The 18,913-nt window shown below is 41.9% G+C and overlaps 1 protein-coding gene across 1 annotated transcript in view; it reads left to right on the top strand.

Moving 5' to 3' along the window:
* The first annotated feature begins 1,335 nt into the window (after positions 1-1,335).
* The window catches only part of egfra (epidermal growth factor receptor a (erythroblastic leukemia viral (v-erb-b) oncogene homolog, avian)), a 260,506-nt gene continuing 242,928 nt past the window's right edge, over positions 1,336-18,913 (top strand). The window contains exon 1 of the mRNA XM_028790897.2: positions 1,336-1,629. Within this exon, the coding sequence (XP_028646730.1) occupies positions 1,515-1,629 (115 nt within the window). The 5' untranslated portion in view covers positions 1,336-1,514. The remainder of the gene's footprint in view (positions 1,630-18,913) is intronic.

The following is an 18,913-nucleotide window of genomic DNA, read 5'->3' on the forward strand; positions in this document are numbered from 1 at the left end:
GTATGGATTTGTACAAATGTTTGCAATGCACCATCTGTTGGAATGAGAAAAGCAATGCATATTTCTCTGTTATATGCCACTTGGTATGGATTTGTACAAATGTTTGTGATGCACTGTCTGTTGAAATTATAAATGCAATGCATATTTCTTTGTTATATGCCACTTGGTATGGATCTGTACAAATGTTTGCAATGCACCATCTGTTGGAATGAGAAAAGCAATGCATATTTCTCTGTTATATGCCACTTGGTATGGATTTGTACAAATGTTTGTGATGCACCGTCTGTTGAAATTTTAAATGCAATGCATATTTCTTTGTTATATGCCACTTGGTATGGATTCGTACAAATGTTTGTGATGTATCATCTGTTGGAATGACAAATACATTTCATTATTATAAGTAAAGCACCATCTGTTGGAAAGACAGCGACATACAAACCGGATGGACAGACGGACACTTACCATTTTATTAAGGTGGATATTATGGGAATCCATTAACCATACGCATTAGGGCTGAAATATGATTGCAGGTGATTTGTCCAAGTCTGCTTTGAAGCGCTGGCAAGAGCCGATCCGACTTTCCCAGTTTAGGATAACCATTCAGTCTTCATAATGGCAGTGCCCGCTGTCATGCAGCAGGCCATGTATTTATCATTTGCTGCATGGAGACTCCTTCACGGATGATTAGACTTGCATAGAGGAAGCCCGGGTATTTATTATTGCACTAAATGGACAAGTAGAGGTCAAGAAAAATCGTTTCAGTGTTTTATAATGGTGTCCTTCGAGAGAATGAAGTTGTGTTCACGGAGAACTCGGCCTTGTGCGTCTTGTTTTTGAGATAAACATCAGAAACACGGAATTAAACGAACAGATTCATTGAGTTTAAATATTCTACAATGTGAAGGTGTTTAAGACCCTTGAGGTTGTATCGGTAAGGTTACATGCGCCACCTAAAGCACCTACGGCTAGAATTGGGATTTACGTCAGAACGGCTATGGGAAAGTAAAGATCAAAGAAGCCAGGGCACTAAATGGACAGGTAAGGGGCATACCTTATTGGCTGGTCAAAGTACATTCACGTGAAGCGGTGGCAGGTTGAAACAAGATTGCATTCTGCACGCGGAAAGGCTGGCTGGCCGGCACGGCTTTTGAATCGCCGTCTAATGACTGAGCGGGCAGTCGCACCTCTGTAGACGTGAAAGAGTTAAACCGATCCGAAACCCCGTGGCCGGACACGCACTCGCCTGCCTGCCTGCCTGCCTGCCTTACCTGCTTCGCTTCTCCGCAGACTCTGCCTCTCGGCGCCCCACCCCGCCCCCCGTGACGTCACGCGCGGAGTACAACTGAGACCCGAGTCTGCTCTCGCGAAAGACTCGGCAGTGTAACGGAGAAAGGGCGACTCGCGCACAGCCGCGCTCCGTCCGTCCTGAGGTGCACCCCGCTTGACAGCCAGGCTTTACGGACAGGAGCTCCGTGTTCTCCGCGAGGACTTCGCCGCTCAGTTATGGAATAAAAATGGTCCCGGCCGAAAGCAGAATGACAAGACAAGGCGCAGCGATGAAGTGTGTCATCTGGATTCTCACGCTCTCCCTGTTCACCGTCGGCTCCTGCGCTGAACAAGACAAAAAAGGTAAGGACCCCACCTGTCTCGATCTTACCCTGGTAATCGCCTCGCTTCGATAGCCCCCTCCGGGCTGTGCTGAGCACTTCACACGTACTCGGTGACTGCTGGCTGAGAAAGGAAATAGCGAGAGGGTCCAAGAAGTGAGAGGCACAGACTTTCTGAAGGCTGAGAGTTCAACTTCCAGGAACGGCGTGGGAGCTCAAAGTGTGCTGGCAGTTAACGAGAGGGAGGGAGAGAGAGAGAGAGAGAGAGAGGGAGTGAGCAGGAGTGCGAGAGAGAAATAGTGAGAAAGAGGGACGAGCCGGCTGGATCTTGTGAATTCGGATTCGAGCGCGACAATGCGATGGCCCAAAAGCGACATCTCGGGACACCAACGCAGTGTTCAGCAGTATTGAGGATTTTGTTGATCACCGTGGAGAATACGTCAGTGAAAACACAATAACACTATTGTTATTATTAGTAGTATTAGTAAGCCTTATACACAGAAATAAGCAATGCGTGAAACTAACGATAAAAAAACGAATTAAAAAGACATAAAATATGTTCTGTAAAATTATCAAATAGACGGAAGCAATTCACCCACCGCGCCCCAAATTCATTTTCTTGTTTACAAAGTTTTCTGCCTGCCACCCCGACAAGCCGTGCACTTGAAGTAGTGATTTGTTTACTCGTCAATAAATGGCGACTTTAAAATGGATCAGTTAATCAATTATTTCACTTGCTGATGTATCTGTTATGTGGCGCATTTGATAATGATCTCTCTAACAGTTTCGGTCCACTCAGTCATTTTTGTGTATCGTTCTTCTTTCCATATGTGATTTCTCTCTGTATGTCTATCTATCTATCATAGGGCGTTTTTGACAGAATTTCTTTTCCAGTCATTCTTTTATCTGTGTATTATTTTCCCATTCTCTTTAGTGCCTTTCATATGTATTTATTATTTTTTGCCTTTTATTTCTAGCTTTCTGTCTACCTAATATTGCCTTTACTACGTCTGTTTTATTTATAAAATACATTTAATATCTATTGTATAGCGCCTTTGGTATCTGTCTACCTGTCTTATCTATTATATAGTGCCTTTCCTATCTCTAACTAACTATGTGTCTATTAAATGGCGTCTTTGATGTATCACTCTTCTGGTGCCCCTTTCTATAAAGTACCTTTCATATCTGTATTACTTTGCGTCTTTTATTTCTGTCTATGTTATAGTGCCTTTTCTAGCTATCATTTTTATTAATATAAATTATATCAAAGGTGGTATATAATTTCATCTGTCTAGCGGATATAGTGCCTTCGTTATCTATCTATCTATCTATCTATCTATCTATCTATCTATCTATCTATCTATCTATCTATCTATCTATCTATTATGTAGTTGCCTTTCACGTTTATTTATCTGTCTGTCCATCATTATATAACATCTTTGCTGTACATGTCACTCCCAGTGCCTTGCAAATGTATTTATTGCTTTGTGCCTTTTATATTATTTATTTATTAAATGCATTTTGTGTCAATTCTTTAGCACCTTGTCTATTTGTCTACCTGTCCATCTTTCTTTTATATAGTATCTTTCCTATCTATATTTATCAATGTGTTTGTTATATAGCATCTTTGATAAGTAGCTCTCATCTGGTGCCTGTAATCTGTATAATTTTTCATTCTATCTAGTGGATTTTTTTAAATCTTCTAATTTGCACTTTATTATTTCTAACTCTCTCTGACTATATTTTTTATTTATAAAATGCATTTTGTAACTATTATATAATGTCTTTGGTATTTACCTACCTGTCTGTCTATCAGTTGTATAGTGTCCTTCACATCTTCCATTATATTGCATCTTTGATATACAGAAAGGCCTCTTTTACTCTGTCTAGTGCCCTTCATGTCTACTCTATGTATTATTTGGCACTCTTTTCCATCTCTGCCTCTCCTATCTATCATTTTTATTTATAAAATGCATTTTGTATCAATCTTTAATGGCACCTTTCATCTAGACAGAATGAAAAATGATACATGCATGAATATCAAAGATGCTATCTATCTATCTATTATATAGTGCCTTTCATGTCTATCGGTTATATAGTGCCTTTCATCTATCTATCTATCTGTTATATAGTGCCTTTCATCTATCTCTGTTATATAGTGCTTTTCATCTATCTATCTATTATATAGTGCCTTTCATGTCTATCGGTTATATAGTGCCTTTCATCTATCTATCTATTATATAGTGCCTTTCATTTCTATCGGTTATATAGTGCCTTTCATCTATCTATCTATCTGTTATATAGTGCCTTTCATCTATCTATCTATTATATAGTGCCTTTCATGTCTATCGGTTATATAGTGCCTTTCATCTATCTATCTATCTATCTATCTATCTATCTATCTATCTATCTATCTATCTATAGTGCCTTTCATGTCTATCGGTTATATAGTGCCTTTCATCTATCTATCTATCTATCTATCTATAGTGCCTTTCATGTCTATCGGTTATATAGTGCCTTTCATCTATCTATCTATCTATCTATCTATCTATCTATCTATCTATCTATCTATCTATCTATCGTGCCTTTCATGTCTATCGGTTATATAGTGCCTTTCATCTATCTATCTATCTATCTATCTATCTATCTATCTATCTATCTATCTATCTATCTATCTCATAGCATGGCGTCCCTGTCCTTCAGTCTTTCCACTTCATGTCGTGTCTGTTCCATCTGTCGCCGACAGGTCCACTTCCTGCTCGTTGTCCGCTCGGTCCTTTGCTGTCGCGGTGTCGCCTCCGTGCGGTCCTGGCAGCACATCAATCGCTTCTCAGATTCACGACTGCCTGTCACGAAGTTGTCAGGCAATCCATTTCGGATTAAAAGAACAAAAGGCCGTCGCAGGAGGCATTAGCACTGAGCTCACTTGAGCTACCGGATCGGCTGGCTTTTTTCCCAAATGATTTTTACTTCTCGTCCTTTCCCGATGGACTTTCGGTTTTTCACCCTGTGTGTGTGTGTGTGTGTGTGTGTGTGTGTGTGTGTGTGTGTGTGTGTGTGTGTGTGTGTGTGTGTGTGTGTGTGTGTGTGTGTTTTGTTCTACTCGTTTGTTTTGCCAAAGCGGCTCCGCGCTGTCTGTCTGTCTCTCTTGGCCACTTTTCGAGCGCTGCTTTTGCTAGATGCCATTCTCAGAAGCAGATTTCCCAAAGTTCATTGGCATGTGTTGACTTTACGGCATTTGCCAAAGCGATAAGCAAATAGGAGCGGGTAAACAATTCACGGGGGGGGGGGGGGGGGGGGGTTTACAAATAGTGTGAAAATGCAAAGCAGCCCTCGGCCTCGATTTGCGCAGGTGTGTGTGTGTGTGTGTGTGTTTGGAAGACCCCCGTGAAGGTTAGCGCAGGTTCAGCCGATGGTCTCGTGTGTGAGGGAAAAAAATAGAAAACAACATAAAGCGGCGGCCACGCGCACGTGCGCGCGCTCAGTGGCGCTCTTGTATTCTTTCGAAATAAACAGAAGAAGAAGAGCGCAGCGATTTATTTTTATTTAGAGTCATTTACAAGTTAAAACTGCTCGTGGCGTAATTTGTTCTGCTGCAATTTAAAGTGCTTGTTGGGGCAGGTCGCAGAGTGAACCACTGGAAGAGGCCGCTCCATTTCTAACTCGCAGCAATCCCATTTTCTGATCGTCATGTTTTGGTAAAGACCAAAGATAACTCTGCTGTGGAGGAAGACGATTTCTCTGATTTTGATTTTCTCATTTGAGTGTATTAGGCCTGCGGTGGGCACTTTAGCAGGTAAAGGACATTTGGGCTGTGTTTGTCACCTGGCCACCTGCCAGCCAGCCAGGTGACCATTTTGTGTTTTAACTTTTCTCTCAGTTCTGTATTTTTTGATTTGGTTTCATGTCTGCATTATTATTTTTTTGACTGAAGTCTACCTGAATAAGACTCTTATAGCGCCTTTCAGTTGTCAGAACTAACACACGCACACAGAAACACAAGGCCCCTTTTCTGTCCTTTAACTCCTTCATTTTGGTGCTTTCACTTATAATTATCACAATTAACATCATTCTGTCGTGTCTGCCTTGTATTGTTGAACTGCTGCACGTTTACTTCAAGCTTTAGGTTTTCATGGCGCTATAAAGAACACGGCTGAATGTAAAGTTATGCTGAGTTTATGGGGCGTCATTCGTAAAGTGCTGCTTTCCTTTTGTGGTGTCAATTCTGCTACCCAACGTACAAATGTATGGCTTTGTTAGGTCAATGACCAAAGTCGCAGTGATTTGTCCAACATCTTTTGTACGTCTCAGAAATAACCAACTATTATACTGAATGTCTTGCTGACATTGCAAATGTCCCACTGTGTTCGCTTAAATGACAGGTATTTTGATTAAATGTCAAATTTCCAATTTAAATGGCAAATGCCTCTTCACTTATATGTCAAATGTCCAGTCTGTGTATGCAACGCGTCTCCCTGTCGGATTTTCAGTGTATTTAGCAAATCTCTGACATATATGTAATGTGTTTGTGACATATGTGTCTGGTATGTGAAATGTGCAGCTTAAATGGCGAATGTCTCGCTTACTTTAAATATCCAGTTGAAATGAAAGGCGTATGGTGTGTGCTGGTCATACGTGTTTATATCATTAGTGTCTCTCGTGAAAGATGCCCTGTAGATTCTAACTTGTATGTCTAATCTGTTTGACAAGGGTCTCAATGTGACATACTCCACCTATACAGTGCGTCATATATGTTTATATCTCGTGTGTTTCTTGTATGTCGTATGTGTAGTTTTATACGGCTCATTTCTAACTGATATGTTAAATGTCAAATCTGTATGACAAATGTTTTACATTCATGTAAAATGTCCAGTTTATATGATACACAACTCACTGTCCCATATTCACCTTCTTCACCAAATATCTTGCATATATGTAGCGTGTTTTATTACAAGTGCCTCGTATCTCACGTGTGCAGTTTAAACTGCTGTCTGTGTTAAATGCCCAATCTAAATGGGAAACGTCTCACTTACAGTACATCACAAATCAATTCTCACTGTCCTATATTCACCAAATAGCTCGCATATATGTAGCGTGTTTTATTATAAGTGTCTCATAACTAAAATATCCAGTTTTAACTGTAAATGTGTAATCTTACAATATACAATATGTTCAATGCCAAATCTGTATGGGAAATGTCTCACTTATATCTCAAATTCTCAGTCATATATTCACTTTATTCAGCACATATCCTCCATATATGTATAGGGTGGTCCAGATCTAATTATTCAATTTTCATTACACTATAACTTATTAAGTTTATTACATAGAAAAGCACCCAAAAAATCCCAGACCAACGAGAAGTGTGCAAACTGGTGACATGAAGAATAGTCTTTGCGCTGAACTGGAATCGTCCCAACAAAAATCAAAGTCATCCAGATGATCTGGATCTGCAGAATTAGATCTGGGCCACCCTAAGCGTCTCGTTTCTCACATTTCCAGTAGCATTACAGTAAATGCTAATCTATATGGAAACTGTCTCACTTACACCACAAACACTGTCACTCACTGCTTATATGACAAATGTATGACATACATGTCACCTAGGTGAATTTCCCATTGGGATTAATAAAGTATCTATCTATCTATCTATCTATCTATCTATCTATCTATCTATCTATCTATCTATCTATCTATCTATCTATCTATCTATCTATCTATCATATAGTGCCTTCTATCTATCTATCTATCTATCTATCTATCTATCTATCTATCTATCTATCTATCTATCTATCTATCTATCTATCTAGGTTTACATCACAAGTGCCTTCCATGATAAATGTCCAGTTTAAATTGTAATGATTTTATGTCCATGTCAAATATCCAGCTCATATAGCAAATATTTTAAAGTAGATATAAAATGGGTGGATTGTACAGCACATTTCAAACTGATATGTTAAATGTCAAATCTATATGACAAATGACTTGGTAGCATATCAGATATCCAGTTTATGTGATACATGACTCACTGTCATATACTCACCTGATATGATAAATATGTAGTATGAGTTTGTCATAAGTGTCTCATAACTCAAATATCCAGTTTTAACTGCAAATGTGTAATCTTACACTATACGTTAAATATCCAATCTGTATGGCAAATGTCTCACGTTTATCACAAATTGTCACTTTTGAATAATCAGCTTACATGGCAAATATCTCACTTATATTTGTTGTGGCGGACGGCTAGGGGCCATGCCCAGCCGGGACGCCTGGAAGGACCTGGAGAGGAACTACACCTCCCCTGGGCCACGAGAGGCCAGCCGCCCTTGTTTATATGGGGGGCTATGGGAACGGAGCATAGAAGCTCAACCCTATTGGGGCTCGTGGTCACCCCAGGAACTCTGGACGTCAGCATTTCTGCCACACGAGAAAGTGCCATCAGAAGATCATCCAAGGAGCACCTGGATCATATCTGGGTGGCTATAAAAGAGGCAGCCGTTCTAAACTTGGGCACCAGAGTCGGGAGGAGGAAGACGAAGGTTTGGAGGAGAGGAGTAAAGGTGGCAGGAATACAGAGAATGAAGGAAAGAAGGGACTGAGTTTGGGCGGATTGGGGCGCAGTGTTGGGTGCAGGACATTAGTATAAATAAAGAGTGTGTGATGTTGGACATTCGGCGTCTGTCTGTCTGTGCCCAGGGGATGTCTTATCACAATGTATGTATATATGTATATGTGTATATGTATGTATATACAGTATGTATGTATCTGTGTGTGTGTGTGTATATAAAATATGTGTGTGTATTTATATGTATGTATGTATGTATGTATGTATGTATGTATGTATTTATTTTATTTATTCATATATATATATATATATATATATATATATATATATATATATATATATATATATATATATATATATATATATATATATATATAATACATAAATCAAATATATATACACATGTGTATGTGTGTGTGTGTGTGTATATATATAAATATAATACACACACACATACATATGTATATATACATATTATATATATTATGTATTTATATGTATGTGTGTGTATATATATATTATATATATATATATATATATATTATATATATACACACATACACACACACACACACAATATATATATATATATATATATATATATATATATATATATATACACATACATACTAGGGGACTCTGCCCCCTGCTAGCTTCGCTTGCCAACCCATATATCTGCCACTTTGCAGATCTCCGCTCGCGGATGTATAATTTAAACAGTTTGTTATTTTCATGGGAATTGTTACATATGCATAATAGAACTAACGATTTGACATTACAGCGAGTAATTAACCAGAGTAAAACATAATAAATTGAAAGAAAATTCTGTGTCATGTTGCGTTAGACGTATTCGTTGCGTTAAACGTTTTCATTCTATTTGGCTTTGCAATTAACACGCAAATCCTTTATAAACTTAGTTTTTACTGAAGTTTTACAGTAAAAGTATATTTTTTAAATGAACTTTTCTTCAAGATCGCATTGAATTTTGATTCTGTGTTTGGACCCTGAATGTATAACGGCCCGTGAGTGAATTTCGTTTCTTTCTCTCTAATAAATAAAACAACTTTTTTGAATGTTTGTCCCTGTGATTTGTTAATTGTCTTTATAAAAGTTATTCTAACAGCAAACTGTAAATGTTTTAATATGAATGGCATATCACGATCTCCTTTGGTGTCTCATGTTAGATGAACTCCATTACCTTTCTTGTCAGAATTGTTCGTCCAATTTTGAATACAGCTAATCTCGTCCCATCACATAGCCCATCACTCAGACATCAATTACACAATTACATTACGATTCGTCCTTCTCTCAACAGTAATTCATGCGGAGGAAGACCAGACGGTGTTAACGGTGGTAGATATTCTTCGTGATCTTGTAAGTTAATGTTTTTATCTTCCTCACCACCACCACCACCAGTGACTGTTTCAGCAGAGTCTATTGATACGCATTTAACCGATTTGCCGTGTAACCGATTTTGTTTGACTTCATCGTTTCTCTGTGCTAGGGTTGCCTGTGTACTCATTCCTTCTCTTGGTAACCCTTCATGATGAAACTCTTCATTAAGATTTGGACATAATACGTCTTCTTTAAATGGGAACTTAAAGTGAGGAAAACGTTAACATTTCTAAGAGCTGAGAGCGCAGGAGGTGTGTCTGACAAAAGCATTCACACCAATGAGAGGTGAGAGGACCGCGGGAGGGCGTGGCTTCAGAAACATAATGGTGGAGAGGAGGGCGGGGCTTGAGAAATCTCTCGGCGGTAGTCTCATCTCGTCTCAGGATTTTCTTTTATAACAGAGAGATACAGTATATATGGCAAATATCTTAAGAGTAACTGTCCAATTTAAATGTCAAATTTCTAGTGTTTATTACACATAAGTCAGGTATTCCGATTCTGTAATAAATGACTCACTTAAATCACACATATTTTTGACGTTTAATTTTCAGCTTATTTGTTAAATATCTCGTCATACACGAGCAGCGGTCCCTGACAGCGTCTGGCATGGGAGTCCACGACATTTTGGGACAAAACACAATCTCCTTATAAGAGGGGAGTCTGTGCTAAGACGTCTAAGACAGGCGCTCGCCTTCAGCTTTGTTTGTTACCTGCGATACGCGCGTCTCCGAGTGTGTGTGCCGGTGGGCTCGCCCTGCACGTACTCACGTGGTGGATGTCACTTTGTTCACGTAATACGGAGCTGAGCTGTGCGAGGACTGCTGGCACAGTTCGTAACTTTGGTCTTTGTCTCCTGGCACCTTCGTGCTTTTTCATTCCTTTGAAAAGATTTTTCATGCAACAGAAACGCCGCGTGTTTAGACTAAAATGAAGGCAAAGGAATTTTAAAGACAAACGGTCTATTTAGCCAAAAAAGAAAAAAAAAAGTTTCAATTCATAGCCTGGAAAATGTTAGGAGAGATGGGAACGGTTTTTAAGATTTAAATGTACTTCATGCTTCTTAATCATCTTTGACCAGGCCCGGTCTATCTGTATATTATATAGCGCCTTTTCTGTCTCTTCATATCCTTCCATCCATCCATTAACCAACCCGCTATATCCTAACTACAGGGTCATGGGGGTCTGCTGGAGCCAATCCCAGCCAAAATAGGGCGCAAGGCAGGAAACAAACCCCGGGGAGGGCGCCAGCCCACCACAGGGCACACAATAGGGACAATTTAGGATCGCCAATGCACCTAACCTGCATGTCTTTGGACTGTGGGAGGAAACCCACGCAGACACGGGGAGAACATGCAAACTCCACGCAGGGAGGACCCGGGAAGCGAACACCAAGGTCTCCTTACTGCGAGGCAGCAGCGCTACCAACTGCGCCACCGTGCCACCCTCTCTTCATATTCAGTATCTATTTATATAAAAGCCAAATACCACTGACTCGCTCATCACGAGGACTTGGGACTTAAAATTTGGAATGTAGGTTACCCTTGGCCCATAGGTGCTCGCTAATGGTTTTAAAAATTTCGTGGTCCAAGCGCGTTCTGTCTGTATGTCTGTCCACTTTTCACAAGAGAATTACTTCGTAAAACTTGTTTTCTAGAATTTGCTTGAACTTTCCGGTTGATTTTGCGACTTCTGTCATTGCACTAAGTACCAGAGTTCGCTTGCGGTACCGACGTATTTATGCAAATCCATACAGAGGGCCTGTGGGCCGAGAGCAGGGGGGGCGGGGCCTTCCTCATTCACTCGCCAGCCTCTGTTCAAGTTGGTCTACGTCACGCCATGTGTTGGAGCGCATTTCGCATCCACTCTGTTTGTTCCACAGACGTCATCATCTTCAGATTGTTAAGGAGTAACGTTTAATGTTGTTGAGAGAGATCAGAGCTCCGTGTGTATTAGAGGGTAGCTGCTGATTGCCAGAGATATCACGGCCACGCAGGGAACGCTCTCCCATCAGAGCTGAACACGATCAGATAGTGCCAATGTTGATTGATTTTTAAAGTTTGTCCTGTTTCATTACTATGTGGGTGCCACCACGGGGTACAGCTGGTATTATATGAGGCTGTGCATGGCTGTCTATACTTCACATAGCATGTGTCCCATCTCTAGTTCAGTGGTCTATTATATGCTGTCTCTTGTGTCGTGTCCTGCATGCCCCCCCATCTCAACTTTACTTTTTATAGCACATCTCCAGTGTTTATTATTGCCTTTCCTATCCATGTCTCTGGCTCTTTATCATATGGTTAGTGTCTCATAGGTCCGTCTTAACAAATTGTGCTCCGTTTGGATTTTTTCCCCTGAATTATAACTCATATTGACCATACAGTCACATTTCAGCGAGTCTAAGAAAAAGGCTGAATCCAGGTGGGCAGGGAAGGAAGGGGGTCTCTGGAATGAAAGACCCCAGGAAAGCTTTAAATGGTGTACTGTCACGAAGCAAACTCTAAAAAGGGTCTTCGGTGTTCTATGAAAGGAGTCGGTGGGATGGATGGTCAGGACCAATGTAAAGTTCTAAGGATAGGATATATCTATTATATAGCGCCTTTCACATCTGTCTGTCTGTCTGTCACGAGCTTTGCCCTCTTCCTCCTGACTCAGGCCATTGAGTGGTGGTGACTGGCTCCTTTTATAGGGGCACCCAGAAGGACTCCAGGAGCCCAACGAGTTTCCTCCTGGCAGCACTTCCAGGTGTGGCAGAAATGCTGCTAAATAAGTCCCTGAAAAAGTCCCCCTGGCAGTGACCACGGACCCCAACAGGGTTGAGCTTCTGTGGAAACCAAGGGTGCTGCCCTCTGTTGGTCAAGGGGAGAAACTGTCCTGGAACTGCTCTCTCCCCTGGTCCTTCATAATCGGGCTGTCCCGGCTGGGTAAGGGTCCTGACCGTCCACCACACAATCTGTCATAAAACACCTTTATCTATGTATCATTTTTCAATCTATGTAGTGCCTTGCAAATAATTTTTATTATTTATTACTTTTATGCCTGGCATTCTGTCTGTCTGTCTGTCTGTCTATCCTGCTATCCTATCTATCTATCTATCTATCTATCTATCTATCTATCTATCTATCTATCTATCTATCTATCCTGCCAACTATGTTATCTATCTATCTATCTATCTATCTCTCTATCTATCATAATGCCCTTCAGATCTGTCTTTCTGTAACATATCTATTATCACCTGATGTCTATATATGTATTTATATGAAGCCTTTCGTATCTCTTCTGTTTTTTAGGTGCCTTGTTCAGTTTCTCTTAGTGTCTCTGTATTTTTGTATCTCCTATATAGTGCCTTTCGTATCTCTCGGTCTGTTCCATTCTCTCTTTTACGTTGCCTCTCTAATATTCCATTTACCTATTATACATTGCATTTCCAATCTGTCTCTCTGTATTTCTTGTTTATAGTGCCTTTCACGTTTCTCTTTCTCTGACGTTGTATTCCGTTGCTACTGAAGTGCCTGTTTTTGAATTTTTATTCTGATTATTTCTGACAATTTCACGACGATGCTACCTGTGATTTTTTTCTGCCCTCGACTGTCTCCATTGCCCTTCCACGTGAAGTCCTTCCTCGCTGGTCACGCAGGTGGTCCTCGCTATCGTGCGAAACTCGTCCGGCTGTGTGTTTTTACGGCTCTTCTCATAACTGAGTTGATCAGTGGAGCTTGTGGGCACATTGGATTGTGACTTTAATTCGGTGACAGGCCAGGCGCCCTGCGTGAAGTGACTTGAACTGGAGGGTCTGTATTGTTGGCGGTAGCCCACCCTGACCACTCATTTATTTAGAATGTGTTTTAGTTTAATGAGCTGTAAGTTCTTGATTCACTTTTGGAGGTCTGGCTGTAGTCCCTACCTGTGACACCCTTGATGAACGGTGGCAGAACATTCAAGGACACTCGAGGCTTTTAGTTTGGATTTACTGGCTTTGCCACTTTGGGACATTTTGATTTGTAACATCACAGAGCTTACGAGCAGCGTGACCTGATCTTCGTCTGATTTAAAACGTTCCTCACAAGACGCCTGTATGCTTGAGTGAGAATGACGTGGAGGTGGAGAGACCTGAACATCTCAGGCGCTGTGTGACCAGACATTTCTGTCATCGTCATCACTGTCACCCCAGCATGCATTTTCTGACCCTGCTCACCCAGTTGAGTGTTACAGGTGGCAGAAATGGCCCCTGGATGAGACGCTAGCACATCAGCAGGGTGTCGTCCACTCAGTTTACTCAAACTTACTCATTTCAGAGCCCCCCAGGGTGTCCCTGACCCCTTTTTGCCGATGGAGTGGTGTGCCATCCACTGGCTGTTCCTGCCTTGTCGCCGATTCTGTCACAGAGTAGCTGCTTGAGGATACACGAAGGCGAGGGTCTGCTCTGCTCGAGTCGCTGGTGGACACGTTGGCCTCGGTGGGTCGCCCTCCAGCTCACACATGGCTGATTTGCTTGTTTGCATGCTGGACAGATGGCAGTCCGCGGGGGCCTGACTTCACATTGCTCTTACAGAATGTCGGCCGCTGACTCCGACTGATAGCGGGGTCTGCTCTTCCAGTCTGCTTTCCTCGATTACCGCGGGGTCTGCCAGGATGGCTTTGTTCACTGAGGCTTGTCGGGCGTAGGCTGGGGGTCAATTCTGCGAGCGTCTGGCCAGTTCATTCTGCCACGCTGTGTGGGACCTCGACGACTGACATTTTCATGTATGCTGTGTGTCTGCACATGTTTTACATGACATAAGCTTTGTAAGTTGCTTAACTCTAAAGGGTCTTGTTGATGTCTAGGATCAAAGACCCCCCCTAGTGGTTAAGGTGTTTAGCTGTATGGTGTGCTGGTCTGCCCCTAGAGGTTAAGTTGGAGAACTTTAAAATGATCCCAAATATATAGGATGTTGGCTTACAAGAAATGCGCCCCCCTGTGGTTAAGGTGATGAATTTTGTGCTGGTCTGCCCCTAGTGACTAAGTTAGGAAAGTCTGCAGCCTCCTGCTGCTGCCTGATGTAAAGGGTGTGACTGTAAGCGAAGCGCCCTCTACTGGTTAAGGTGTTAAACTGAACACTGCACTGGTCTTTTCCTAGTGGCTAAAGTGATGAAGCATAAAGGGACCTGTTGCTTCCTAATATAAAAGATTTTGAACTATAATATAAGCGCCCTCCAGTGGTTAAGGTGATGAACTTCGTGCTGGTCTGTCCATAGTGGCTAAAGTGGAGAACTGTAAAGGGTCCAGTTGCTCCCTAATATAAAAGGTGCAAGTCTAAGCTAAGCCACACTAGTGGCTAAAATGTTGTACACTGTATAGACCAGCACACTGTATAGTTCAAGTGTCTGTCTGTGTGTCTGTTCAGTTGCTATGTCTCTTTCATTCCAACAGATGTTGCATAACAAATAATTAACACTGCTTTTATGAATTCCATACCAAATGGCATATAACAGAGACATAAACATTGATAATTACATTCTAGCAGATGGTGCATCACAAATATTTGTTGTAATAAAATTTATTGCATCTGCAATTCCAACAGACGGCGCATCACAAACATTAACAATGCTTTTATAAATCCCATACCCAAAGGCACATAATAGAGATGTGGGAATTTGTCATTCCAGCAAATGACACATCACAAATATTTGCAGTAATAAAATGTATTGCATTTGTCATTCCAATAGATGATGCATCAGAAATATTAGCACTGTGTTTACAAATACCATACCAAAAGGCATATAACAGAGATGTAGGCATTGAATTTGTCATTCCAGTAGATGGTGCATCGCAAACATTTGTAGTAATAAAATGTATTGCATTTGCAATTCCTACAGATGGTGCATCACAAACATTAACAATGCTTTTATGAATCCCATACCGAAAGGCATATAATAGAGATGTGCAAATTGAATTTGTCATTCCAGCCAATGGCACATCACAAACATTTGCAGTAATAAAATGTATTGCATTTGCAATTCCAACAGATGGTGCATCACAAACATTAACAATGCTTTTATGAATCCCATACCCAAAGGCATATAATAGAGATGTGTGAATTGAATTTGTCATTCCAGCCAATGGCACATCACAAACATTTGCAGTAATAAAATGTATTGCATTTGCAATTCCAACAGATGGTGCATCACAAACATTTAACACTGATTTTATTTATCCCATACTAAATGGCATGTAACTGATTTGTATGCATTGCGTGGTGCAGTGCAAACATTAACACTGAGGTCTATGTATGACAAATATTTTTTAATTTCTATAAACAAAGAAGACACAAAGAAAGATACATAAGCCAGGAAACAAAGCCTGGCCGTAATATAATAATCAGCACCCTTTATGGTTTAAAACCTTAGCCACTAGAGGGCGATCAGCCTACTTTATACTTCCATTTCTTAGGTCATTGATCCATGGTGCCGGACCACCACACACACTTAGCTTTTATATTAAGAGAATGTCAAATGAGGAACCAAGCATTGTGGATAGAAACTCCCAAGGGTGACCACAAACCCCCTTACAGACCCCCCCCCTCCCATTCCCAAAAAAAAAAAAAACTACAGGTCTTACATGGAGAAAAATTCCAAAGGGGAATATGCCCCATAAAAAAATCAGATAACTAATGTCTTAGCTACTGGGGGACGGCCAGTGCTCTTTATAGCTCATTTAGCCTCTAGGGAGCAAACAGGACCCTTGGCAGTTGAAAGCCTTAGCCACTGCAGGACGACAGGCGCAGTTCAAGACTTTAGCTCTAGGGGGCACCTGGGATCATTTTCCTAGCAGCACCTTAACCATAGGGGGCGACACTGCCTTCATATCAGCAGGCTTTTCTAAACTGGCCTTCACGGGCCTAAGGCAGACGGACCACAAACGCCGGTTGCATTGCATGTTGCTGTGTGTCTGGCAGCACAAAGCCACACTTAGGAGACCAAATTACAAGACAGATTACAAAGCCCGAGCAATTAGAAGACAAAATTCTGAGATGTGGTGAGACGAGTCCATGTCAGCGTCCACTTGGTTGTGCCTCCATGAAGAAACTGAATTCCAGATGGGTGCCTGTGCTCAAGGCCAAAGGCCGACATTTGTGTTTCTTGCTGTTCTGAACACTCAGTAAGTTATGGCTACTGGCTTAACAACAACAGCAGTGACTCCTGCTTAGTCATGGCCTCCGTGACCGAGGTGGCGTTCCATCTGTGCAGGGTGACCTGCCACATGCGGGTAAACAGAGAAGCGAAGCTGACCCGCTGGACATGACCTGCCACCTTGCTAAATGTCTCCTTATTATTGCATTTTGGCAGTTGCCCCCTTTAAAACCCACTTTCAAGACATGAACTAAGCGTTTTTAAATATAGCGCCATGAAAAGAGGGCCACATGGACACCGCTTTACACAGAGTTTAAAAACTGAAATGGTAGCACCAGAGTGCATCTCTTTGGGGGGGGGGGGGCACTTGGCAGAGATCTGACATGAGCAGAGAGCAGTGTATTGTGGGAGCGCAGACACCATGTGATCATGACAAGTGTTGCGTGGTGTATGGTGACTAATAGAGCGCCTTTCATGTAGCGCCATACACAGAGCGCGCACAACGGAAGAGAAGCCACGTCAAGGCTGGAGAGAAGAGCAGTGCATTGTGGGAACACATGTTTCAAGCCAACAAGAACACTTCACTCAGATCTGCTTTACATGGTGCCTTTTCCACAGCCCCTTTTGCATTAAACATTTTATGTAGTGTCTTATAAAGTGCCGTTTTTACAGTTCACGGTGAAACGTCAAATAATAGGAAGCATGCAGTTGTAATTCTTGCTGCAGCCAAGTACTGAAACTGGGGGGCAATTACTTTTTCACATGGGTGATAGGGATTTCAGTAACTTTGTTTTCTGAATGATGAGGGTCCTGATTTTAGAAGAGGCTGTTTTGTTCATCCAGGCCTCCTTTATCTAGTGTTACATTTTGTCTAAAGGCCATGCGTTGGATAAATTCTACAAAAACAGAGGAGACTGGGAAGGGGGCAAATACTTTTTCACAGCCCTGTATGTTAGGCAGGGTACAACTATCCCATGGAATGAATGGTGGTGTGTGGGTGCTGCCTTCTCCACTGATCATAACCCCGTAGGGTGCAACAGGGGTGCCCACCTAACTTGAGATGTGGGCAGCGCCAGGCCCATCTGCAGATCTAGAGACTCATTGGCTGTGTGCCCTCCCGAGGTGTCAAGTCAGGTGCCGGTCAGTTGCTCTTCTTTCCTTGTCAATCTCCTTTGTTTATTGTCATTTTCAGTAATGAAGATGGTGATTGCTGTCTGATGGCGAGGGGGGCATTTGTCTGGAACGAAGTGTTTCACAAATCAGAGGCGAAAGGCGCTATATAAAATAAATGAAAAGGTTTGGATTGGCCGAGTGACTGCAGCAGTTTATCAAGTGAAGTTGCGTCAGCAGCAAAGAGTTTGGTGCCAAGGTCGGGGGGGGGGGGGGTTGGGGGGCGTTGTTCAGACTGGTGGCGGGCAGGCAGCAAAGGCAGTCTGTTTACCCAGCATTTCACATCAGGCTGGCATTCGTCCTTACCAAATATGTTAGGTAAACAAAAGATATGAAGGCGAAGAACAAATAACAGTGTAACAAATTGTGTAATCACGGCGGAATAAAAAGCCAAACACATCTGCGTGTCCCTTGACTTGGCCTCCAAATTCCCCAGCTCTCAGTCTGGTCGAGCATCTGTGGGATCTGCTGGAAAAAACGACTCCGATCCATGGAGGGCCCACCTGGCAACTTTCAGGGCTTGCAGCATCTGCTGCTTGCCATCTTGGTGCCACCTGCAGAGGTCTTACGCAGTCCATGCTACGATGGGGACCCTCACGATATTAAGCAGGTGGCTGACCAGTGCGTATGGATGGGTTTATATTTAGGTAGGTAGGCCGGTACTCACCACTGCATACTGGGAACGGCCCATTCTGGAGACCTTCTGACCCAGTCGTCTGGCCATCACAATCCGGCCCTTGTCAGAGTGGCGCTGATCCTTACGCTTGCCCGTTTTTTCCTGCTTCAAGCACATCGCAGTCAAGAACTGTCTGGTCGCTTGCTGTCTAATCTTAGTCACCCTGGACATGTGCCACTTGGAGTGAGAGTGTGATGGACTTCATCTGTTGGTGGGTTTGATGTTGGGGATCATCGGTGTGTGTGTGTAAATATATAAATAATAAATATATAACTATATAAATTCATGAACATATTAATATATGTGTGTGTGTGTGTGTGTGTGATATAGATGTGTATGTGTTTATATACAGAGAGAGATGAATGTATGGATATCTATGTAAATATCTAT

The sequence above is a fragment of the Erpetoichthys calabaricus genome, chromosome 6 (genome assembly GCF_900747795.2).
Source record: "Erpetoichthys calabaricus chromosome 6, fErpCal1.3, whole genome shotgun sequence".
NCBI classification, from domain to species: Eukaryota; Metazoa; Chordata; class Cladistia; order Polypteriformes; family Polypteridae; genus Erpetoichthys; species Erpetoichthys calabaricus.